The 26,829-nt window shown below is 45.8% G+C and overlaps 1 protein-coding gene across 1 annotated transcript in view; it reads left to right on the forward strand.

The window, feature by feature from the left end:
• The window catches only part of MRPS7 (mitochondrial ribosomal protein S7), a 144,933-nt gene that overhangs the window by 59,747 nt on the left and 58,357 nt on the right, over positions 1 to 26,829 (forward strand). The window contains exon 2 of the mRNA XM_068261939.1: positions 47 to 238. Coding sequence (XP_068118040.1) covers positions 47 to 238 — 192 coding nt within the window. The remainder of the gene's footprint in view (positions 1 to 46; positions 239 to 26,829) is intronic.

Below are 26,829 nucleotides of genomic sequence, written 5' to 3' on the forward strand. Positions count from 1 at the left end.
CTGGAAAAGAGGTTACTAGTAAGTAATGTTCTCTTTCTTCTTACAGCCTGATTCCAGTGCGATGGAGCAGGTACAACCCCATGTACCTAAACCCAGTCCCAGATAAAGAGAAGTACAACTGTCCATTAGAAGAATTAAGCAAAGAGGAAAAGGAAGAATGGGACCTTAAAACCACCAGACAGATCAAGGCATGCCCATCCAATATGTCTAGCTCTGTTTTTTCTGATGAAGTCGTAAGGTATTTATCTGTTGTAAATTCATGCTTTCAGTATATAGTTGAAACCTACATTCAATTTTTTTTTATAAGTTAATGTCTGCCAAAATGTATATTTATTTATTATTTTGAATACAGTATAATCTCGTTACAGTTTACTATATCAGAAATTGTCCTATAAATGGCCCAGCATGCCCTGGTACTTTTCTCTGCTGCAAAGAAGCAACTCTGTCCTCCCACTGGAGGTACAGTACAAGCACTTGCACATTTATTGTTCTACAAGGTTAAGTATACCTTAGGGCTGCATAGGCAGGATGGACAAATTGCTGGTACAGTCTCCAGGGATCCTTAACCACTTGAGGACCAGAGGTTTAACCCCCTCTCCCCCCCCCCCCCCCCTTTCCTCCTCAGTGATCAGGCCATTTCTTACAATTCAGCACTTCACAGTAACCGTTTATTTCTCGGTCATACAACTTTGCACCCAGATGAATTTTACCTCCTTTTATTCTCACCAACAGATCTTCCCTTTGGTAGTCTCTGATTGTTGCTGTGATTTGTATTTTTTTGTTGTTGTTTTTGTTATAATTATAAAAAAAGAGAGACATTTTTGCTTTGATTTTTATCCTCTCCTCCCCTTCTCTTCCCCCCCCCCCCAATTGGCCGTACACGATGTTCCAAAGACTACACTATGTACACTAGACATATGGCTATGTCAGGGATTACATTGTGAGCCCCTCCGTGGGTCAGTTAAGTGACAAGGCAGTACTCTGTGCAGCGCTACGTTAATGTCAGTGCTATATAAATACATTTCACTGTATAAATAGGGAAACCAGACTGCCAGTGCTGATCAGCCGCTGGCAGGGTGATCACTGTGCCTCACTCTGTTTACTGTTCTGAGCGCGAGCCCCAGTCTAATTTGCTCCTCGCGAGATGATGCCATATGGCGTGATGCAGGAGCTTTGGCAGGCACAGGCACTCTGCGGCTGCCAATCGGCATTAGGCGGTTGCAGAGAGGTTAAAAATTGCATCAGTCACTGAATAGAGGCAGCCACTCTCTTCCTGTGAGTGGCTCCAGTACCTCAGCGGGCGGGACTTGCAGCATGTATTTTGCAGAACCCACCTGAAGAGAGCAGTAGAGCTTGGGTTTCACACTGACATATGATGCATGCTTCGCCCACTTTTTACTATATCCAGAGTCGGCATCACGTAGGGGACAAAAAACATGTTTACTATAACAGAACTTTTATTATATCTAGGTTTACTATACCGGGCATTGCTCCCATAGACTTATAATGGAGATTGGCCAGTACCTGTAGAGCTAGTTTGCTATACTACAGTTAATTATAACGAGATTATACTGTAACGGTAGAAAGGGTAAGTACTGCCTTCTAGTTTTTATTGCCGTGTTTGGCCCAGCTGAGAGATTCTTCTACTGCTTTACTACTAGAAATGTATTAAAGTAAACCAGAGATCTAAACCTGTGCACAATCGATACTTACAAATAAAAGTAAATGTGATCGCGATTCCTAGTGTACACGATTACAATACAATCTGAGGGGTGTCAGACTGCAATGACTGTAAAACCATGAAAAATACGTCAGAATCGACGTCTGTGATCAGGTACAATTGCCTTGCAATCACATCACACGAATTGTTCTTACATTAATTCCTGAAGTGTAGTACTACCTAGCGTTTCGGCACAAAACGTTCACAATGAAAAACAGCCCTTACTGTAGAGAAACAGAAAATGCCAAGTCAGAATTAAAGTGTACCAGAGATCTAAACATAGGGAGAATCGACACTTACCCGGGTCTTCCTCCAGCCTTCCCCCATAAACATGTGAGTCCCTCGCTGTCCTCCCGATGTCTGCCGTTCAGCCGCGATCAGCCCCGGTAACAGGTTCAGTTGCGTCAGTGGGGGTCTTCTGCCCATGCACAGGAGGTCCGCACATGCGCAGAAGTCCCAGACTGGACCCGACTGAGCCAGTTACCGGGCTGATTGCGGCTGAACGGTAGACCCGTGGGAGGAGGGTAAGGGACTTGCGCGTGTTTATGGGGCTGGAGGAAGCCTTGGGTAAGTATCGATTCTGCATATGTTTAGATCTCTGGTAAACTTTAATTTTGACTTGCCATTTTCTGTTTCTCTACAGTGAGGGCACGATTCCATTCGAGCGGTGCGCGTCTGCGAGACGCGAGCCGGCTCTTCCAGGTCGGCGGGGAAAGCAGAAGAATCCCATCAGCCGTGCCATGCACGGCTATGGGATCCGCAGCCTCCCGCGACGATTCGGATGGAAAAGCGATTCGCCCGGCGTTACCATTACTCCCTATGGCAGAGTTTCCCAGCACTATTCGCCTGCGGGGAAACTCTGCGCATTCGCGGCGGTTTCCACTCCAGTGGAAACGCACCATAAGGGCTTGTTCACTCTATGAGCACTTTTTTGTTTTTTTAGAGCTGGGGATTTTTGAAATCGCTCTAAAAGGGCTTGTGCAATGATTTACTATGAGAGTGTTCACATATGTTTTGATTTGTTTCTAATCGCAAATGCGCTACCTGTACCATTTTCTGAGCGTTTTGGCTTCAATGGAAGGTATAGAAAAAGCGCAACACGCTTGAAAAAAGCGCTTACAGCATCGATTTTGTGATCCTTTTTGCTTTTGTCAGTGTCACTGTAAATGTGAAGTATTTCCAGGGCAGCGTGCACTTCCTGTTTGATTAGAAGAAGGAGAATAAAAACTGCATCATGAGTCACCGAAGTTGGTTCACAATGGAGGATTTGATATCAAAAGTTCAGGGGCATCCTGAGTTCTGTGATAAAAAGCCCCCTGGATTCAAAGATACACCCAAGAATAATCTGGTGTGGGCTGATATTGCTGCTGAGTTTGCAGAGGACATCTGGGATGAGTTGTTTGAACGAGATAAAGCTGAAAAAAGTAAGTTCATTCTTATCTCCACACTGATCTTTGCTTTTCCTACATCATTGCGTGTTATTTTAATGTCTCAACTCTATAATACTACTGTCATATTGAAGAAGGCAATATTCTTATTCATATAACATGCTTATATTGCAAATTAGGTCTCATCCTAGTTATACAAACACACACATCTATGTACGGTGACCATACGTCCCGCTTTACCCGGGACGCGTCCCGCCTTCGGGGGGCGCTGTCCCAGGCTGCATGAGGTCCCGGGAAACGTCCCGCTTTTAGCAGCGGGACGTCCCGGCCTCGGGACTCTGGCCACCGTACAGTGAACTAGCCGCAGCGTCTACTAGACGCTGCGCTAGTTCATTCCCCGCAGCCCCGCTCCAGCCTGCATTGTCCTCCTCCGGCAGGCACAGGCAGAGCAGGGCTACGGGAAGATGGCGTCCGGAGGCGGAGCCCTGTACTGGAGACTATTTGTCTCCAGTACAGGGCTCCGCCTCCGGACGCCATCTTGCCGTAGCCCTGCTCTGCCTGTGAGAGGCTGAGCGGGAGATTGAAGATCGTCCAGGCCAGGGGGAGCTGCACACACCAGAGGCACCAGAGGCCGGCTGCGTGAGGGAACGTCTTCTGCCAGGTGAGTAAATGCTTTTTCTTGCAGGTGAAGTGTTTGCCCGCAGTGCGTTTATCTTGTACTGACATGTTTGCCCGCAGTGCGTTTATCTTGTACTGACATGTTTGCCCGCAGTGCGTTTATCTTGTACTGACATATATGCCCGCAGTGCATTTATCTTGTACTGACATGTTTGCCCGCAGTGCGTTTATTTTGTGCTGACATGTTTGCCCCCATTGCGTTTATTTTGTGCTGAAATGTTGCCCGCAATGCGTTTATTTTGTGGTGTCTGGGGTAACTGTTGCTGCGTTTATTATTTAATGGTCATAGTTGGCTGTGTTTGCTGCTTTGGGGTTATGGCATACTATTAAATAGCATCACACAGTTTCTGCACACCTATGATGTGAATCCACGTTTGACCACATCACGGCGTAAACACTGCTTTCTTATGCCTCGCTGTTGCATCATTACGTTAGCTCCGCCCATAGAATGTCATGACCACGCCCATTTTTCGCGCGCTGCAGACACCACATTTTTTGGCACGCCCCCTATTTTTCGCCCCCCCCCCCCCCCCCGTCCCCCCATCCCCCCCGTCCCAGGTTGAGCCTACAAAAATCTGGTCACTCTAATCTATGCCTTGTTATCCTGTGGTTATGAGCAAAATCTTTGTCATATTCAGGCCCTTTATGTATAGATTTCTTAATAGTGCTCAAATGTATGGAATATTTCATAAGAATAATAGACAAAATCTTTAAAAAAAAAAAATCATAGATTTGATTATATAATGGATAATTCTCCAATAATCACACCAATATAATAGCAAGCAAAAACACAAGGTATTGATATTTACAATGGTTGGGCACCCTGTGGTGATAGAAAATAGTGTGCCATCTGCTCTCTCAGAGCTAGAGCAGTATTGGTTCCTCGCAACATTGAGCCAACAAAGTTTCTAAATGTGAAAGGGATCACATCCTCGTAAACTATGTGCCTTTGCATTGTTCACACAGTTATGTAATATACCCACAGTCACTGCATTAGTGGGTAACATCTTGATGGCAGTATGGTAAATGCGCCATTTGTTAGCCAAGATGCCAAATGCGCATTCTGCCACTTTTCTGGCTTTGCTGAGGCGGTAGTTGAATTTTTTTTTTTTTTTTATTCCACTTCACTTGTCCTCATAACATTTTCATACAGTGCAAATGACTCATCAACAATTAATGTGCATGGACATATATTTGGCCAAGGGCATGGCCCAGGAATGTTCAGCCGAGTCGCTAAAGCTGCCATAGGCACCCACATCTATATACACAAATGTATAATCCCCATCCACCACAGCCATTAAGACAATTGAGAAAAATGTCCTATATTTGAAATATTGGCTGCCAGAGGATGCAGGCATAACCATTCTGACATGCTTGCCATCCACAACACTCAAATCAACGTTTTGCTCCCATTTTTCCTGATTTTGGAAAGGCATAAATTCTTGCTGCAGTTCTTGCCAGATCTTTTTGCAGGTGTCCAACACAATATTGTGTATAGTCAACGTTCCCAAACGATATTCAAAATGTAGTGCTGCATATGTGTGTCCTGTTGCCAGAGATCTGTAAACAAACAAAAAAAACATAATCTATGTATTCTTCTTTTGCAGTTGAACAATTGAAAACACTTTGGAAATCCTGTTTGAGACAAATACCATTGTGGATTGGACAAGCAGAAAACTGAGGAAAGAAGTGGTGCCAGGGCCAGCAATGGGAGGAAATAAAAAAAAAAATCACTACATCTTTTGAGTTTCTGAGGCCATATTCAGATTCTGGGCTGTACGTTTATAAATCTGCTAATTATGACCTTTAACCACTTGAGGGCCGTTGGCTTTCACCTCCCCAGTGACCAGGCAATTTTTTACATTCCAGGGCTCTGCAGGTTTAATGGCTCGCTGCAGAGCCATACAAATGATCAAACACATGAATCCCCATTTTTCGATGCTGCAGTGTTTTTTTATTATTATTATAATTAAATTGTAAATAAAAAATGTGCATTTTCTTTTAATTTTTTTTTTATCCCCCCTGACAGCCAATCAGGGCGATCTCTTCTCATAGGCTGGGAGACTGTTTATTCAAGCGGGATACACGTGCATCGCAATCCCAGCTACCCACCGCTCCTTGATGCCTTTCAGCGTTAGGCAGTTGGGAAGGGGTTAAATACTTACAACTTACTACTACACATAGAATGTAAAGTATTTAGTGTGACTTTTAACATGTAAGTTTTACTAAATGCATGGCTGTCAGTAGGCTAAAAAGTCTACCTTTCATACTTTAATTTTGGTTGTTACTTGTCATGTGCTAAGATTCATATGACCTATCTATACATCTTTCTTTTTGTACTGTTGAACATTAGATGTCTTTCACATACATATGCATGAGTGCCAGGCAACATGTAGTAAAATTTACTACTTAAAAAAAAAACAAAAAAAAAAAACAGTATTCATCTACCATATATTTTTTTTTTTTTCATTTATTTTACAGTACAGGGGATAATCTTCCCAATGATGATGCCACAGAGAACATTGAAACAGATTTGTGCATTAGTTACATAGTTATTTGGGTTGAAAAAAGACATACGTCCATCAAGTTCAACCTGAGAACAAAGTTCAACACCAGCCTGCTCCATCACATATCCCTGTTGATCCAGCCTTAGTCTGTGGAAACCAGTGCAAAATTGTGATGAGAACAATGCACTCACCAGACAGTCCAAGTACTAGTTTTAGTCTAACATGTACAAGAAATGTGTCGTATAGATACAGAACCAGAACTGTCTGAAAGAAGGTTCTTTCCTTAGAAGTGTAGGCCATAACCTTTCCGGGAGAAGGGCAAAATTACGGAAACAAAAGACTTATGACACACGTTTGCACTACTAATACTTTGTTTTAAAATTAACATTTATTGTTGGAAATGTTAATTTTTATATTGTTATTTCCCTGGGAATGAGGTATTATGAATTATATGTGATGTAAAAAACTTTCTGTATATTGAAAAATTAGAAAATAAAGAGAATTTAATTTCTTTTTATATGGTTACTAAATTGACTTTTGGATTCAACTTTTGCCATTAAAAAAAAAAAAAAAAAAAAAAGCCAAAAACAATAAAAAAAAAAAATGTTATGCAAAAAACCTCTACACCTTTTTATGATAACTTTAGCCAATAACGTGGTTATATTTAGTTTCAAATGTTTTTATTGAAAGTTTTTGTAGTAAAAGGGGGAAAACAAGTACATACATAATATTGCTTATAATTTAGTACAAACAAAGTAGTAGTACAGGATGATAAACTTATAAGGTATATCATAGTGTGAAACATCGCACCTTCTAAAATTTCTAAACAGTAACATTCACAAATGATCTCTTTAATAGGTTATGCTTCCCCTTGAAGTGTTACTAATCCATGTCAATGGCATTTAGTGCTGGGGATTTAACCTGTATAATCTCTAAAGAGCTAACCTTGAAGGGCCGGATGGAGTCCGCCTTAACTTTATGCTTAACACTATCATATAAGGGGCCTGATCTCCAGCGAGGTCAGGCTTGTTTATTAAATAAGGAACTAGGTTCCTTTCTAGTGGAGTGCTAAGTGTCATAGAGAGTCCTCTTAGAGGGGGGGGGGGGGTGCTTAGGGGGTCATCATTCAAAGCTTCAGTATATTTCAGTTGGTGCTTTTGTTATGTTTATCAGCCATCTTTGTATCTACGTTAGATGTAAATAGGTGTAAGAGAAAGAAAGAGGACAGTAGTGGGAAATAGGAGGTAGGTGAGTGAAGACACCGAAAGAGGGATAGGAGAGAAGGTCAAGGGAGTCCAGAGACGAGGGATATGTCGTTTAGGGCTTTGTATGCAGTATATCTGCTCCCAGAGTGTGTGGTCTGGGGGAGATTATTGAGTCTGCGCCATTGCAGTTTGCTCAGGACTTAGTAGATAGTTAATTAAAGGATCCCAAATTTTGTGGAACTTTTTCATGTTATCATTCATCCGAGCTCTTAGTTTCTCGAAAAATAGGATGTTGCCAAGTCGATTTTTGATAGCTTCAACGTGGTTATATTTAAAAGAAAAAAAACTTGACTATACTATCACATTTGGGTCTTCCCTATTGCTGTTGCAAATGTCATTAGGTTAAAATATTTTTAAATTCAAGCCCACAGACACATCTCAGCATAGTTGCACTACAATGTGAAAAATTATGACATCATCAAAGTATGCTACACATACTTGATTAAAGAAACTTACCTGGACATCCTGGCGTAAGCAAAAAAAAAAAAAAAAAAAATTATCCGGATGATAGAAAAATGTTGATATATAGACTGGGATTGGCCCTTCCAATCCCAGCTCTGATTCAGGGGATGCACCCAGTACTGTCTGATTGTTGGCTGATGGTGTAATGGTTAAGGGCTCTGCCTCTGACACAGGAGACCAGGGTTCGAATCTCGGCTCTGCCTTTTCAGTAAGCCAGCACTAATTCAGTAGGAGACCTTTGGCAAGTCTCCCTTACACTGCTACTGCCAATAGAGCGCGCCCTAGTGGCTGCTGCTCTGCTCTGGCGCTTTGAGTCCGCAAGGAGAAAAGCGCAATATAAATGTTATTTGTCTTGTCTTACTGTCAAGGCCTGGAACATTTTCCTTATGAAAGCACACGCAGCAAACATAACCACCAACTCAGGAACCATCGTTATCACCTCTCAACAAACGCACAAAGGATTGCAGGGACTACTCCCCTTATACATCATGTGCGGAACACTCATTAAACAATTAAACTAATTTGTATTAATTAGGTCCAGGGCTCTTTAAATCGGGCCTAAATCACTCCAAAATCCCCAAAAAAGCGCTTAAAAAAAGACACAAAATCGTTCAGAAAACGTGGGGAATTGCTTGACAAAATCGCTCATAAAAGTGCTCCGCGCTTGCGATTTCGATTTAGAATTTGAACAAGGCCCGTTTTCCATTGTGAACGTTTTGTGCCGATCGCTTGGGGATCACACAAACGCTAGGTAGTACTACACTTCAGGAAATCATGTAGAAACATTTGTTAGTGTGATGTGATTGCAAGACAATTGTACCCAATTACAGACTTCGATACTGACACACTTTTCATGCTTTTACAGCCATTGCATTGTAAGGCCTGGTGCACACCGAGCGGTTTTTGAAGCGTTTCGCAAACTGCTTCCGCCTGTGAAAATGCTTGTCCAATGTATCTCAATGGGGTGGTGCACACCAGCGGTTTGAGGTTTTTAGCAAACCGCAAACGTGGGTCCTGCAGCACTTTTGCGGTTTGCAGAAGCGTTCCTGCCTCAATTTAAAGTATAGGAAAAGTGCAAACCTCTCGGAAAAAAACGCTAGATCAGCGCGGTTTTCCAGGCGTTTTTGTTACAGTAGCTGTTCAGTAGCAGCTTTACTGTAACAATACATGAAATCTGCTACACAAAAACGCTCCAGAAAATGCTAGGGATGTTTAGAAAAACTCTCTAAACATGCCTAGTATAGCTCTGAAAGTCTGCTTCAAAAACCTCTCGCGTTTTGCGGATCTGCTAGCGGTTTTGGTGTGCACTGGGCCTCACACCCCTCAGATTGTATTGTAATCAATTGGATGATTCAGTACTTTGCATGGGCTAATCAGAAGCTGAAAGCAAAAGCCCTAGTTCATCCTCCCCAATTTAAATTTTTTATAAAGGAAACCAGAGCTGAGATAAACAAAAAGTTTTATACATACCTGGGGCTTCCTCCAGCCCCATGTGCACAGATCACTCCCACACTGTCGTCCTCAGTCTTCTCCCTTTTTGGTACCGGGTCCGTAATTTCAGCCAGTCTCGGCTATGTATAAACCATTTAGTTTATCTCTGCTCTGGTACTCTTTAAATCCATATCATATTGTATATTAAAATGCAAGGAGAAACTGTAGCTGCAATGCTGGTCACAAAGAATTATTCTTGCTCTGTGAAGTGGAAAAAAATCGTACCTCTACTTACTGCTAATGAATGCAAACACATTATTCATTTAAAAATAGTCTGCGAGAGAGGCGATTGCCAGAGGTGACACAAGGCTACAGCAAGGCAGAGCACGAGAGTAGCAAAGGCACAGCAAATCATACAATGAGAAGATAAGGAAAATAACAAACGCTCACTAAACGCGAACACCGCACTCATTCGCAACAGCGAACGCGTTTTCTGCGCGGTCTCCGCGTGTTAAGCACAGCAGAGACAAGCACGCCTAACTAACCACCGACAGACAAACATGAAACAGAGGACGCGAGCGCTTGCCCAACGGTCACCTCACCGAGCCTCCAGCAAGCGTTCGCAGCAGACAAGACGGGTACACAATAACAGGGATAAGTGTGAGATACGATCCACTACTCTTTCCGCCAGAGCGAGTGCGACCCAAGTAAGGCAACAGAGCTAGCAGGATCCACTGCTCTCTCCGTCAGAGCAAGTGCGATCCAAGTATAGCAAGAGAGTTGCAGACCAGAAGGATCCACAGCCGCTACTGCTAGAGGCTAGTGTGATCCAAGCACGACAGACAGACAGAACAGGCAATACAAATAATACAATCCTGACTGCTCTAGCAAGGATGCCTAGTGCAGTCCCAGGAATTACTCTAAGCTAATCTTCAAACAATAAGCAAGGCTGACACTCCAGGAGTGTTTCACAGGACAAACCCTTATGACCAGCGAAGGTCTGTGATATCACATGGTATTTATAGTACAAACCTCCAAAGGATGTGGCTAGGCAATTTGCATGACAAACATATGCAAATTCCTCAGCAGCAGCAACCTGCAAAACTGACAAAAGGTCTCTCTTCCAGAGACCTGCAGAATGCAGACCTAAACAGTGGTCAAAAAGCTGCCTGCATGCGCAGGCAGCTGAGCGGATCATTACACCTTCCAAATCAAATTATTCCACATGTAAAGTTCCGGCTCAGCCTAGGTGAGTCCTGCTTCATTTAATTTATGAAACTCAAAACTTGTAATCTCTTTTCACTACCTGTCGTGACAGGTGGAAGAAATATCTCCCACAAAGACATACAATAATATAAGAGTAGAGTGAAAAAAATCTCGTAAGGTTTTTATTGCAGTTCATCACTGTTTTTGTAACATCCAGGACTGACAGTCGAACCTTAGATGCCTTCAGGGCAGGACATGGGAGCACATTATGTATTTGTCTATAAACTGCAACTTTCTGTTACATTGGGGCTAAAATGTGAAGTTTTGGCAAATTTGTGATCACTACCTTCAGCTTTTTTTTTTTTTTTTTTAATTCTGACATTCCTTAGGCTTTCTTCGTTTTTGTTAAGTTTCAAACGTTTTTTTTATATTTATTTAATCAAAGGTAGCATAATAGACAAACAGGAATAGCAAATGCTATCCCCATGCAAGGGGCCAAATTCTTCTCAATCAATTTAGACCATAAACAAAGGGCAAGTGAAAGGGGAGGAAACAAAAACAGAAGAATTTGCATAAAGGAAACCATAACGGTATGGAATAAAAAATATACTGTATCAGTAGTACATAATAATGATAAAGTATAAAATTCAACATGCAAATAATATTATCATTCAGGTGTATAAGAGGATAAATTACCTGCTTAAAAAGATCAAATTGTACCCACCACCGCAACAACCCAATAGTTAAAAAAAAAAACTCCAGGGCCTTATATACTTAGAGCAATATTTTAAGCGAAAAATAGCCGATGACGCAAACCTGTATTGTCGGCATAGTCAACCCACCCAATAAAGAGAGATCAAAATCTTGGCCCAGGTAGTTAACAAGGCAAGAAGCGAAGCCAGGAGGGGGTAATAGTTGATCCCAAACATCAGATGGATTCTTTGTGAGCTTAACCCCCAAGTACTTAACATACTTGAATTCGAAAACCATAGTGGGAAGCTATAGTGGGAAACTATAGAGACAGGTAATAGCCTGTAAAAAGGCTCCAGTAATGCCAAATTCCTTTAATGTATGGAACATAGGTCAGAACAAGGTGTCAGACGCCTTTTCAATATTGAGAAGTAGCACGGTTAAGGGATGTTTTGGAGCAATGGGCATGATTTAAAATGTTGAGGAGTTTCCTAATATTATTAGCAGTGATGCTCTCACAAGTAATAACAAGTGCTTAAGCACTCAAATTCATGATTTGAATGAGCTTTAATTGGCTCAGGTATGCGGCAGGGAGTGAAGGGGTTATTTGCCCATAAGTGCGCGTTTACCCTACGCTCCAACTAGCTTGCACGCGTCCTATTGGACGTGTTGCAAGCCTCACCACCACGCACTTCCTCCTTCTGGCTTGGAGGAAGTGCAAGCAGTGAGGCGTGTAACGCATCCAATAGGACACGTGCAAGCTAGTTGGAGCGCAGGGAGGATGTGCACTTATAGGTAAACAACCCCTTCACTCCCTGCCGCATACCTGAGCTAATGAAAGATCATTTTAAATCATGAATTTGAGTGCTTAAAGGGACACTTAAGCCAGAAAAAAATGAGTTTTACTCACCTGGGGCTTCTACCAGCCCCCTGCAGCAGTCCTGTGCCCTCGCAGCCACTCACTAATCCTCTGGTCCCCCGCTGCCAGCTAGTTTCGTTTTTGCTGACCGGCCCATCAGGACTGGCCACGCGTAGCTTTTTCCGCATTCCCGACTGCAATTAGCGCTATCGCGGGCCGCATTACGAACGCATAGATATGCGGCAACGCGTATTTTTGTACGCGTTGCGGTCCGCAATAGCGCTAATTGCAGTCAGGAATGCGGAAAAAGCTACGCTTGGCCAGTCCTGACGGGCCTGTCCGCAAAAACAAAACTAGCTGGCAGCAGGGGACCAGAGGATTAGGACTGCTGCAGGGGGCTGGTAGAAGCCCCAGGTGAGTAAAACATTTTTTTTTCTGACTTAAGGTTCACTTTAACCACTTCACCCTAAAGCGGTTTTTACCCTAACAGACAACAGCGATTTTCATCTTTCAGTGCTCATCCCTTTCATTTGCCAATAGCGTATATTCCGGCGTATAAGAGGACTTTTTAACCCCTTAAAATCTACGGAAAAGTCGGGTCGTCTTATACGCCGGGTTTCACTCCAAACTGGTGGATGCTAGAATACGGAATTGACATACCGATTCCCTACCTGTTGCTTCAGCAGCGGGGGAGGTTGTGAATGAACAATCCTTAAGCCAAAGCTTCCTGCACCATTAACATCATGTGAGCAGCCCCTCGTGCGGGTAACACAGCAGCTTCCTGGTTCGGGGATCACATGACCGATGATGCGCACGCTGGTGACCTATGCATTCACGATGGAGGTTGCCGGAGGAGGCACTCACTTAGCTTAATTGCGCTGGAGCGCACCAGTCAGCGGTAATTGCGTTGGGAGTGCACCAGTCATGTGACACAATCAGTACGCCCAGTCGCCTTATACGCCAGAATATACAGTAATCACAATGAAATGATCTGTAGCTTGTTTTTTTTTCACCACCATTTAGGCTTTTTGGGGTTGATATTTGTTTTCAGTAATTACTTTATTTTCTATGCATTTTAAAGGAAAATCAAGGAAAAAATACACTATTTCTCCAATTTCATCCCCTATAGTTTTAATATAAACACTGCTACTGTACATAAAACCCACACATTTTATCTGTCTATTTGTCCTGGTTATCACAACATTTTAATTATGTCCCTAGTACAAAGTATGGTGACAATATATTATTTGGAAATAAAGGTGTATTTTTTTTCTATTTTTTTTTTCTCAATTATCTTACGTGCACGGGAATGCACGCGCGGGAGCGTGCACACGCACAGCGGCAGCAGCACTGTTTGACTTATAAAACGTCCTGGAGCCGTTAAGAAGCTCTAGCAGGACATTTTTTTTTACAAGTCTGGTTGTCATTAAAGGGAACCTGTTCTGAGTAAAATTATTTAAAATAAACACATGAAGTAACTTCAAATGAACATTACATAGTTACCTTGCCATCAGTTCATCTCAGAAGCTTACCATTTTCTTCTGACAATGACCCCTTCCAGTTCTGACAAGATTTTTGTCAGAACTGAAATATATCAGTTGCTGTCAGTTATAGCTGAGAGGACAACTGATGTGCCAGGTAATGTCTGTTTCCCTATGGCTCAAGTGGGCGATGTTACAGTTTAACAGTGTGCTGACCAGGAAGCTGTTATGGGTTAATGGCCATTTTGAGGACGGAGAATTCCCTTGATCACAGTGGACAAACAGGTCACTGGAAAGGAGAAAGAGATTGATGTAGACTACATGGGAGATGAGTATAAACTGTGCATGTTTATTTTGACTTTTAATTTTCAGTTCAGGTTTTCTTTAAAGGAATACTATCGATACCCAAGTGTTCTAAAATGACAATGTACAAACAGTGGCGTACCTAGGGAAGATGGTGCCTATGGCAAGCACTGTAACTGCGCCCCCTCGAGGAACCCCACAGCTGCTTGGGGGGAGGGGGGGACTGGGGTTTTGAGTGAGGGCTAAGAAGGAAAGGGATAGGGGGAGAGAATGAGGGGTATTGCTGGATCCATACCATACAATTTTTTTGGCAGATTTACCAGCCAGATCGATTATTTCCAGCATGTCCGGTCTGAGAATCTATCAATTTTTGAGCGATTTCCGTAGGAAAGAACGGAAATCGCTCAGAAAATCGCTTTAAAAAAAAAAAGCGATTCTCAGACCGGACATGCTGGAAATAATCGTTCTGGCAGGTAAATCTGCCAAAAAATTGTATGGTGCGGATACAGCATTATGAGTAAAGATAAGGCTAGGGGGGTGGGAGGGGGAGAATGAGCAGAAGAATGGGCTGTGGGGGAGAAGATGAGGGGCAAGGAGTGGAATGGGGAGAGGCGGGATGAGGTATTAGGATGGGAGAGAGGCTTCCTATACTGGAGGGGGGGAGGAGACAGCCACCTATACTTCAGGGAGGGAGTGGGGTCCATTCATCCCTACCTCGGAGGTCCTGCTGATTCAAAACACAGATGATCAGTGGCATGCTGCTAAGGCTCCTCTGCTGTAGAATCCTCCAGCTCCATGTTGCCTGTTCTGCCTCCCTCCCTCATCAGCAGCTATGGCAGATTATCCACCAGTACTCATTTCCCCACCACGTGTAACACAGTTCAGTGACCGGCAGATCTGCATCTCTCCCCTTCCTGCAGCCACTCTGTAATCCTCCGGCTGGGTCTGTTCAGAGAAGCAGGAAGACCAGCCAGGGGATTGTAGAGCAGCTGCAAAAGCGGAGAGATGCAGATCTGCCTGTTGCTAAACTTTTCAGTGTTACCCGACACCCGTTGTGGGGAAATTGCTACTGTCCACAGCAGTTGAGGAGAAGGGAGGGAGAGCAGGCAAAACCGGGCTGCAGGATTCCCCAGCAGAGAAGCCTTGAGCTATTACCGGAGCCCAGCTGCAGCCATCACACTGCTAGGCACAGAAGATCATTGCTGACTGCAGCTCGTACGGTAATAGGATCGCACAGCTGAAGGGAAAGAGGGAGGGAAGCTGCTCTGCCCCCTCACATAACGCTGCACTTCTTCCTGTGTTCTCTGTTCTGTGCACAGCAAAGGAAGAAGGAGAGATCTGCGCCCCCCTAAGTGCCTGTAGGAGGCGGCACCTAGGGCATTAGCCACGCCTGCTCGTCTCTAGATACGCGTCAGTGTACAAATAATGTCTAAGTAGCTGTGTAAACATTTTCCTACTTTTCATGTTAAATATCAGAGGCAAAAGCTGTAATTTATTGAGGGTAGGATTTAGCTATATTGGGACAAATCAATTGCAGAAGGGGTGTCTGCTTCAATGCACAGCAAGAGTTGCAGATCAGACTACAGAAAGCAAATATCAAACATATGGTATCAAACTCTGAAAGCAAAAACAGTATGAAAAAGCTGTGAGAATTAGTTACATTTCCTCTGCTCTCTTCAGACACCTCAGTCAGAAACACAGGACACAGGAGCTGCAGCTGTTGGGAGCTCTCTTCTCTGTCACACACAGAGCTACACACAGTGTTAACTGATCAAGTGTGAGGGGAATTTCCCCTCTCCTCATGGCTCAGTCAGCCGTCAGTTTTGACGTCGGTAAAGTTTGAATGTATTTTGATAACCGTAAACAAAGAAGTTGCTACTAAAATGTATACACCAGTACTTAGCAGCACTTCCCAAACAATTCCTGTTTCAATTGAAAAAAATATGTGAATCGATAGTATTCCTTTAAGTGGTTAGAGAGGAAATGTTGCAAAAATCTTAACATTTAAAACGCACACAAATAAGAAGTACATTTCTCCCAGAGTAAAATGAGCCATACATTACTTTTCTCCTATGTTGCTGTCACTTACAGTAGGTAGTAGAAATCTGACATTACCAACAGGTTTTGGGCTAGTCCATCACTCCATAGGGGATTCTCAGCATGGCCTGTATTCTTTATAAAGACTCTCCCTGAAAAAGATTTATATAAAGATGCTGGCCAGCCTCCCTGCTTGCTATACACTATTTTGACAATTGGATAGAGCAACTGCCATTCACTAAGTGCTTTTAAAAATAAAGAGAACTCCCCCCCCCCCCCATGAGAAGACAGGCTAGTCCAAAATCTGTTGGTAACGTCGATTTCTACTACTTACTGTAAGTGACAGCAACCTAGTAGAAACGTAATGTATGGCTCATTTTACTCTGGGAGAAATGTACTTAAGTGGTTTTTAAATTTTAAGATTTTCGCGACAGTTACTCTTTAAAGAGAACCCGAGGTGGGATTTACTTATGTTAGTGGGGCACAGAGGCTGGTTGTGCACACTAACACCAGCCTCTGTTGCCCCATGGTGTGCCTCCAGGACCCCCCTGCGCGCCGATATAGACCCCGCAGTGCTGGCGACACGCAGCGTGTTGCCAGCACAATGTTTACCTTCTCCTGTCTGTTAGCGCCGCTCCCCCGCCTCCTCCGTATCGCCGCTACCCGCCCGCTCCCTTCCCTCTCGCTCATTGGGGGGAAGTGACGCGGGCGGGTAGCGGCGATACGGAGGAGGCGGCTGAGCGGCGCTAACAGACAGGAGAAGGTCAACATTGTGCTGGCGACATGCTGCATGTCGCCAGCACTGCGGGGGCTATAGCGGCACGCAGGGGGGTCCTGGAGGCACACCATGGGGCAATAGAAGCTGGTGTTTGTGTGCACCACCAGCCTCTGTGCCCCACTAACATAAGTAAATCCCACCTCGGGTTCTCTATAAGGAAGAAACACACCAAAGGACCGCTCGCACCGAACCAGGACAGGACCAGGACAGCCAATCCAATAGTAAACGGGAACAAAGGATGCCCGCACGATGTCCTAAAATCAAATCCTTTATTGTGGACGTGTCCAGAATTAATCACATCTCTTCACACACCTCTGGCTGACATGTTTCGGACCGATTGGTCCTTAAGGCAGTTTTGTGTCATGTCCTCTCAGCTATGTTTATGTACCCTCCTCCCGTGGAGGGGGTGGTCCCTTCAATCAGAGACCCTCCCCTAACCCCATAGACAGGAAAGGATATTCACAATAACATTACGACCAATATTGGGCGTCCAGGTATACCGTCACCTGTCGCTATAAACACATAAAAATGACATCTGTTAGCCCATAATCTGTCACATATACATAGTAAAAAGTTGGTGTATAAAATCAAATAAATGTACACTAAAACCGGAGAGCTGAACAACTACAATACAAGCTAAAGTGGCAGCTGGCATTCAAGTAATTATAGCTAAGTCCCAACGAGAGTTCAGGCCTTTAGGGAGTCTAGTACCCAATCTAATAATCCATAGAGCCTCACGGCTCATTAGTCATTTAGATATATCTCCACCCCTCTTACTCTGGAGTACTCTTTCCAACCCATGAAAGGAGAAAGAGGACATGTCGCCATGATGCACCTGGCAAAAATGTTTAGCCACGTTCGAAACATTCGCACTTAACCAACCCGAACCACAATAATGTTCCCCTATTCTAGCGTAAGGGTCTGGTAGTACATCCTACATATTGCAGGGCACATGCACTGCAAGTAACAAGGTATATAACATTTGAGGTCCCACAATTAATAAATTGTTTAATTGGGAACCTGTGCCCGTTAGAGATTGACGTAGCAACTCGTGTTCGCATATGTACATTACAATAGCGACATGTCCTAACTCCACACTTGTATGAACCCGGTAAATTAAGCCAAGTAGAAGTCCCGGGTCTGGAATCAAATAAACTCGGGGACAAAGATCGAGCCAAAGTAGTAGCGCGCCTACTGGCAAAACGTACGCCCTGTTTTAAAACACTACGCAGACCCTCATCCCCCTCTAATATTGGGAGGTATTTCTTAAAGAGTAACTGTCAGGCTGCAGAAGCTAATTTAAACCTCTATTCTCCTGTGTTAAACAGTTTAGAAGGAAGCCCAAAAGCCATTAGTGAAGATAAAAATCTCAGTTACCTTTGATGTGTGCTTATCTTAAAGGCTGTTCTAGACCCATAAGGACGCAAGCCGCATACTAAACTGCAAAGCATTCTGGGGCCCTCCCCTCGGCTGCTAATGAGACGTTACAGGAGCTTCTAATCAGTCCAGCGCGTAGCACTGATAAATCTCCGTGGGCAGAGAACACTGCAGGAGTCAGCTATTGTTCCTAGCCACATAGCTCATTAATATTCACTGCACACTGTGTTGTTCAAGTAGGAGCTTATCTGTGATCAGGAAGCAGGCAGGACATGACGACACATTTGAAAGAAAAACATGGAGCCTGCCATGAGCTGTCAGGAGCATCATTCTCTGCAAATACTATATAAAAATTCTGTGAAATCCAAACGTGGACAGTGAAATGCATATGTAATGTAAGTACAGCCAATCTTTAGCTACTGATATATGTGTTTATTTTCTCTGAGACCTTATACCTAACAGCTCCTCTTTAAGGATAGAGATGATTTTATTATATTCAACACTGTAGGTTGTAACAAAAGTTGGTTAGGAGCTGGTGGCACTACTATTGCCCACATTCTCCAAGAGCTGGTCCCTACTCCTAGAATTGGCTCGCACCTTGCCCCTCCTAATCATCCATTTGGGATAGCCCCTTTCATGTAATCTTTCTTCAACCCTCCCAAATTCCTATCTGAGCCAGGCTGCCTTCGAGCAATTACGGCAGGCCCTGGTGAATTCACCCACAGGGACCCCGCGAATGGTATGCATCAGATGACAGCTCGTGGCTCGGAGAGTGGTATTACCACTACAGGGCTTCTGAAAAGTCCTGGTATATATTTTCCCTTGGACAGGATCCCCCACCAAAGGAACATCCAAATATCTATAGAGTTGGTTTCCCAACTGGAGGTGAACTGCAGGTTGAGGGCATTGGAATTTAGATATCCCATGAATATATGAATGTCCTCAGGGACCCCCTTCCAGACTAAAAGAAGGTCGTCGATGTACCTCCCGTACCACGCAACATCCCCCAGAGGCGGCCCCCACCCCCAAAGTTGTGGCATTCCTCCCACCACCCCATATAGAGGGGGACAGAGAAAATGCTGCCCCCATGGAGGCGCCACACCTCTGGAGGTAGAAGCCGCCATCAAACATGAAATAATTACGGGTCAGGAGGTACTCGACGGCCAAACAAAGGTCTGAAGATCATCAGGATAGGCGGAATATTTGACAAGATGATGTTTGATAGCCTCAATGGCCAAACTGTGGGGTATACATGAATAAAGGGCCTTAACATCAATGGTTATCCATGCGTAATGTTCCCTCCAGATAAAGTTGTTTAAATTAGAAAGAAGATGCTTAGTATCTCTAATGAAACCCGGAAGGCATCTCACCAGGGGCTGTAACATCGAGTCTACCCACTCGCTCAGGCGCTCCCCCAGAGATCCAATTCCAGCCACAATGGGCCTACCCTCTGGGGGAACGCCTGGCTTGTGGATCTTAGGGAGGTGGTGAAAAATCGGGGTGACTGGGTGGGTAACTCCCAAATAGTCCACCATCTTCTGATCTAAAACACCCAAACTGCGTCCTAAGGATAATAGATCAAGAAGTTCCTTTTGGAAGACCTTCATAGGATCTCCTCTCAATTTTTGATAGACAGTGGGATCCCCCAATTGTCTCAAGGCCTCAACTCTATAACTGTCGCTATCGAGGACGACAACACCCCCCCCCCCTCCCCTTTATCAGCATTGCGAATAACAATGTTAGAATTGTATTTAAGGTCATGGAGGGCATGTCGTTCCCGACGCGACAGATTAGAGCTCCCAAAATTTTGGATGCTTTCCAATTCGACCAAATCTCTCTCTACCAGCTCCTGAAAGGTCTCGACATGGTGCGTCCTACTGGCTAGGGGAAAGAAGTCTGGGTTTCGGGCACAGATCGGCTTTACATCATCTAAGGAGATTAGTCCAGTGCTTTCAGAGACCAGGCAATCCAAAGCCCATCTAGCACTTGACTCTTCAAAGTCCCCAATATCAGTAATGCCGGTCGTAGCCCTTTGCTCCCCACTTCTATTGGTGTTGCACCCAGAAAATTGTTTTCGTAACAAGAGTCTGCACAAATCTATTAACATCAACAATAGTTTCAAACACATTCATATGGTTAGTGGGTGCAAAAGAGAGGCCCCTACCAAGGACACGTTTTCCATGTCAGAGAGCACATACCGGGAAAGATTCACTACACTATGCACTTCAATCCCCCCGACCTGGATCTGCTAGCCTTATGTTTCAAACCCGCCCGTCTTGTCTTCCTTCTCCTCCCAAACCTGCCTTTCCTGCGACCCTTCCTCTGTCTCCTGTAATATGTGGCTTGGCCCTGGATGTTTTTTGGGGGACCAGAAATTACCATGGCCTGTGTAGATTGATTAATCACATCAGGGTCCGAGGTATCGGAAAATTCCGAAACCTCCGGGGAGCTAAAGCTCACCCGTCTCCCCTGTTGTCTGTGCGGTCTACGCAAGATAGGTCTGGGTGACTTGGGAGATCTTGCCAGAGATTCCCACCTTCCCCATTCATATACAACTTTACGTTTATAGTCTTCAGCATCCCTCAGATATTTTGATCTTTTTGTCTCCGTTATAACAGATTCCAATTTAGCAATATTGTCAAGCATTTTTCTTTTATTTAAAGGGATACTGTAGGGGGGTCGGGGGAAAATGAGCTGTACTTACCCGGGGATTCTAATGGTCCCCCGCAAACATCCTGTGTTGGCGCAGCCACTCCCAAATGCTCCGGCCCCGCCTCCGGTTCACTTCTGGAATTTCTGACTTTAAAGTCAGAAAACCACTGCGCCTGCGTTGCCGTGTCCTCGCTCCCGCTGATGTCACCAGGAGTGTATGTACTGCGCAGACACAGACCATACTGGGCCTGCGCTGTGCGCTCTTGATGACATCAGCGGGATCGAGGACACGGCAACGCAGGTGCAGTGGTTTTCTGACTTTAAAGTCAGAAATTCCAGAAGTGAACCGGAGGCGGGGCCGGAGCATCGGTGAGCGGCTGCGCGGGCACAGGATGTCTGCGGGGGACCATTAGAAGCCCCGGATAAGTTCAGCTCATTTTCCCCCGCCCCCCCCTACAGTATCCCTTTAACCACTTCCCGACCGCCTAACGCACAGAGGCGGCCGGGAAGTGAAGCCCTGAAGGACCGGCTCACCCACAGAGGCGGCGGTCCTTCTAAGGGCATGGGCGGAGCGATCGCGTCATCCGTGACGCGATCCTCCGCCCGGGATCGTTACTCGGGCATTTTGTCTCCGCTCGCCGGCCACTTAGCAGAGCCGGCGAGCGGAGGAATCCGCATAATTGCCCAATCAGGGAGTATAAGGCACTTTGTTAGGTAAACAAAGTGCCTTATACGTGCTTCCTCCTCGCCTCGTGGTCTCATTGTTGCAGAGACCACTAGCGAGGAGGAAGCACATTGTAAGTAGCCAGCACACGTGTTTTTTTTTGCCCACAGAGTCCCTGATCTACCACCCCAGGCCTCATACCCCCCCTGATCACCCCAGCAGACCCCTGCCCAGCACCCTTGCACCCCTGCAAAACCCCCACCCCCCCCACCTGCCACTAACTAGCGACGCTGCCCTTTAGTTTAGGTCCCTAACTGCCACCTAATCACCCCTGATCCCCCCCCCTACCTTTAGATCACCCCCAGACCCCATCCCAGACTACCCCCCTGTATACTGTATACATCTGTATACAGCTACCTTATCCCCTGATCCCCCTCTGATCACCTGTCTATCACCTGTCCATCACCCCTTAGCACCCCCACCCATCAGAGCAGACCCTAACTGCCCCGCGGGGGTAACCGATCACCTGCCCAGGCCCTCGATTGCCCTCATACCCCCCTTCTGATTACATCCCCTGCTCTTTGTTTACATCTGTCCTCCCCAGCGATCACTAACTGATCTGCGATCAGTAACCCCCTGTGTCTGCCTCTCATCAGATCAGGACTCAGTCTGCCCCGTGCAGGCTCCTGATCAACCCCCCACCCCCTCAAATCGCCCTCAGACCCCCCCCCCCCCTAATCACCGTCCAAGTGCATTGTATTTGACTGTGCTGCGCTTGTATTCGATTGTGCTGCGCTTGTATTCGATTGTGCTGTAATTGTATTTGATTGTCCCGTGATCGGCTTTGATTGCCCCGTGATTGTTTGATTGCCTGAGACCCCACTTCCCACCACACCCAACCCCACCCTCCCCCCCACCACACCCAACCTCACCCTCCCCCCCACCACCTTCTGAGTGCATCAGATTTGCTTGTGCTGTGATTGGAGTCGATTGTGCTGTAATTGTATTTGATTGTCCCGTGATCGACTTCGATTGCCCCGTGATTGTTTGATTGCCTGAGACCCCACTTCCCGCCACACCCAATCCCACCCTCCCCCATCACCTTCCGAGTGCATCAGATTTGCTTGTGCTGCGCTTGTATTCGATTGTGCTGTAATTGTATTTGATTGTCCCGTGATCGGCTTCGATTGCCCCGTGATTGTTTGATTGCCTGAGACCCCACTTCCCACCACACCCAACCCCACCCTCCCCCCCACCACACCCAACCCCACCCTCCCCCCCCCCCCCCCCCACCACCTTCCGAGTGCATCAGATTTGCTTGTGCTGTGATTGGAGTCGATTGTGCTGTAATTGTATTTGATTGTCCCGTGATCGACTTCGATTGCCCCGTGATTGTTTGATTGCCTGAGACCCCACTTCCCGCCACACCCAATCCCACCCTCCCCCCATCACCTTCCGAGTGCATCAGATTTGCTTGTGCTGCGCTTGTATTCGATTGTGCTGTAATTGTATTTGATTGTCCCGTGATCGGCTTCGATTGCCCCGTGATTGTTTGATTGCCTGAGACCCCACTTCCCACCACACCCAACCCCACCCTCCCCCCCACCACACCCAACCCCCCCCTCCCCCCCCCCCCCCCCCCCCACCACCTTCCGAGTGCATCAGATTTGCTTGTGCTGTGATTGGAGTCGATTGTGCTGTAATTGTATTTGATTGTCCCGTGATCGACTTCGATTGCCCCGTGATTGTTTGATTGCCTGAGACCCCACTTCCCGCCACACCCAATCCCACCCTCCCCCCATCACCTTCCGAGTGCATCAGATTTGATTGTGCTGTGATTGGATTCGATTGTGCTGTAATTGTATTTGATTGTCCCGTGATTGTTTGATTGCCTCTGAGACCCCACTTCCCACCAACCCCAATACCTCTCAAATACTCCCTTTTTGCTAGGTAGGTGCTCTTTTTTTCTGGGTAGTCTCGGAGGAAACCCCCATAAATTTAGTAATCCACAATGGCAAGAAGGGGGCTTTCCGATGACGAGGTATACAGGTACATGGACCAGTCGGATGAGTTCTTTTGGGAAGAATCATCCGTCGAATCTTCCGGGTCCGAATTTGAACCTGTAGAAAGCAGTGGTTCCTTGACCGAAAGTGATGACGAGGCTATGGTCCCGGCTAGAGCCAGGCGTACCAGACCCCAAGTCGTTAGACCGCAGGTGGCGCAGGATCCGCCTCAAGGGCAGCAGGGTGGTGCTAGCACTGATGATAGTTTTCTTGGTGAGGCAGGCACCAGCAGCGCAGCATCTCCTGGACTTAGTGCCATTGCTTCCGTAGACCCTGGCGAAGTGGTGAGCGTCAGCATGGAAGTTGAAACTGGTACGGTGGCAAGTGCAGTAGTACCCCCATCGCAGCCACCAATAAGAAGACGGGCCCGTAGTACCCATAGACTCCCAGAGGTGCTGGCACAACCAGATTGGCAATCCCCTGATTCCGCCGCACCCGTAGTGCCCCCTTTCACCGCCCAGTCTGGAGTCCAGGTGGCGACAGCTCATCTAGGAACGGCCCTAGACTTTTTGCAGCTGTTCATCACCCAGGTTCTCCTGGACTTAATTGTGGTTGAGACCAACCGTAAAGCCACACAATTCATCACCGAGCACCCGGAGAGCATGTATGCCCAGCCTTTCGGGTGGAAACCAGTCCAAGTTTCCGACATTAAAATCTTTTTGGCCCTTATCCTTCACTTGGGACTAATGAAACAGAATGTACTGCGGTCGTATTGGTCTACGAACCCAGTAAATCATGTTCCCTTGTACCCTGCTGCCATGTCCAGGACACGATTTGAGTCCATCCTGCGCTTCCTGCACTTCAACGACGACAAAACCTGTCATGAAAAGGGCCACCCTGCTTATGACCGGCTCCACAAAATTCGGCCCCTCATAGACCACCTGTCATCAACATTTGCAGATGCTTATATCCCTGAACAGAACATCTGCGTAGACGAGTCCCTCTTACGCTTTACCGGGCGCCTTGGCATCAAACAGTACATCCCAAGCAAGCGCGCCCGGTATGGGGTGAAACTGTATAAGCTCTGTGAAAGGGCCACAGGCTATACATGTCGTTTTAGGGTCTATGAGGGAAAAGACTCAAAATTGGAGCCGGTCGGATGCCCTGACTACCTGGGGAGCAGTGGAAAGGTTGTGTGGGACTTGGTGTCACCCTTGTTCCAGAAGGGGTACCATCTTTTTGTGGACAATTATTACACAAGTATGGCCCTCTTTCAGCACTTAAAGTTAGAAGGAATCCGATGCTGTGGCACTGCGCGGCCTAGTCGCCAGGGCTTCCCCCAACGGCTCGTTACCACCAGACTTCAACGGGGGCAGAGGGCCGCCTTGCGTACTGAAGACCTGCTCGCGGTGAAATGGAGGGACAAGAGGGACGTTTACTTTCTGTCCACCATTCACACAGACACGACAGTCCAAATTCAACGGGCAACTAAGGTCATTGAAAAGCCCCTTGTCGTCCACGAATATAATGTCAACATGGGAGGGGTGGACTTCAATGACCAGAGGTTAGCGCCCTATTTAATTTCCCGGAAAACAAGACGCTGGTATAAGAAAGTGTCTTTTTATCTGATTCAATTGGCAGTTTACAACAGCTTTGTTCTCTACAGTAAGGCTGGGAGAACTGGATCTTTCCTTCAATTTCAGGAACAGATCGTTCTGGACATCCTGTATCCAGGAGGTGCCAGGCCCCCCCCCCCCCCCAGATGCAACTAGCCGACTGCATGGAAGGCATTACGCCTATCAGCTTCCGTGTGCCCCAGGTCAACGCATCCGAAGAAAACGTTGCCGTGTCTGCAGCAGGGCTGGAACAAGGACTGACACCGTTTATTATTGTCCCCGCTGTCCTGACCAGCCTGGCCTATGTGTAGGGCCGTGTTTTGAGAGGTACCACGAGCAGGTACACTATTAGAACCTAGGGAACTCCAGACACAGGAGTAGGCACACACTCAGTGGTCTTTCGCACATTGTCGCAGGGAGAGGAGAGATAAGCTTGAAAACCAAACGGGTAAGCATAAAAGTGGCAAGAAGGATCGGTTTCCATGCTTGATATTGCTGATCTGTCCTGGGTTGGCGATATAAGACGGCATGTTTGAATTTCCCTTGAGTGTGGACACCCCCGGTTTATATGTGATTTGGGCCTATGATGATGCTTTAATGCCACACAGAGTCATCTCTATTGGCAGGCATATTGCTGTATCCTACAGGCATAATGCTGTATACTAAAGTTCTGAGGCCCAGTCACATAAGTTGGTGGCTCACCCTGAGTGCAGGGTGGCACGGGGTGTCTCTCTCCTGAGGTTATCACTGCCATTGATGTGGAGGAAGATCTGCCATTGATGTGGAGCAAGGTATGTTTGCCGTTCATTTTTCCTTTCAGCCCAGAGTGCATTACCCGTATACCCAATATAAGGAGTATAGCAGAAACTCCTAATACTGGCCATACATGTAATGATTGCAGAGACCCTAAAATGCCAGGACAGACTTCACAAATGACCCCATTTTGGAAAGAGGACACCCTAAAGTATTATGTGAGGTGCACGGTGAGTTCATAAAAGATTTTAGTTTTTGTCACAAGTTAGCAGAATTTTTTTTTTATTTTTTTTTCTAACAAAGTGTCATTTTCCGTTTACTTGTGACAAAAAATAAGATTTTCAATGACCTCACCATTACCCTCATGGAATACCTTGTTGTGTATTCTTTCCAAAATGGGGTCATTTGTGGGGTTTGTTAACTGTCCTGGCAAGTGGGCGGGGTGCTAAATTGTGAGCACCCCTGTAAAGCCTAAAGGTACTCATTGGACTCTGGGCCCCTTAGCGCAGTTAGGGTGCAAAAAAGTGCCACACATGTGGTATCGCCGTACTCGGGAGAAGTAGTACAATGTGTTTTGGGGTGTATTTTTACACATACCCATGCTGGGTGGGAGAAATACCTCTGTAAATGACAATCTTTTGATTTTTTTACACACAATTGTCCATTTACAGAGGTATTTCTCCCACCCAGCATGGGTATGTGTAAAAATACACCCCAAAACACATTGTACTACTTCTCCCGAGTACGGCAATAGCACATGTGTGGCACTTTTTTGCACCCTAACTGCGCTAAAGGGCCCAAAGTCCAATGAGTACCTTTAGGATTTCACAGGTCATTTTGCGGAATTTGATTTCCAGACTACTCCTCACGGTTTAGGGCCCCTAAAATGCCAGGGCAGTATAGGAACCCCACAAATGACCCCATTTTAGAAAGAAGACACCCCAAGGTATTCCGTTAGG

The sequence above is a fragment of the Hyperolius riggenbachi genome, chromosome 12 (assembly GCF_040937935.1).
Source record: "Hyperolius riggenbachi isolate aHypRig1 chromosome 12, aHypRig1.pri, whole genome shotgun sequence".
In the NCBI taxonomy this organism is placed as follows: domain Eukaryota; kingdom Metazoa; phylum Chordata; class Amphibia; order Anura; family Hyperoliidae; genus Hyperolius; species Hyperolius riggenbachi.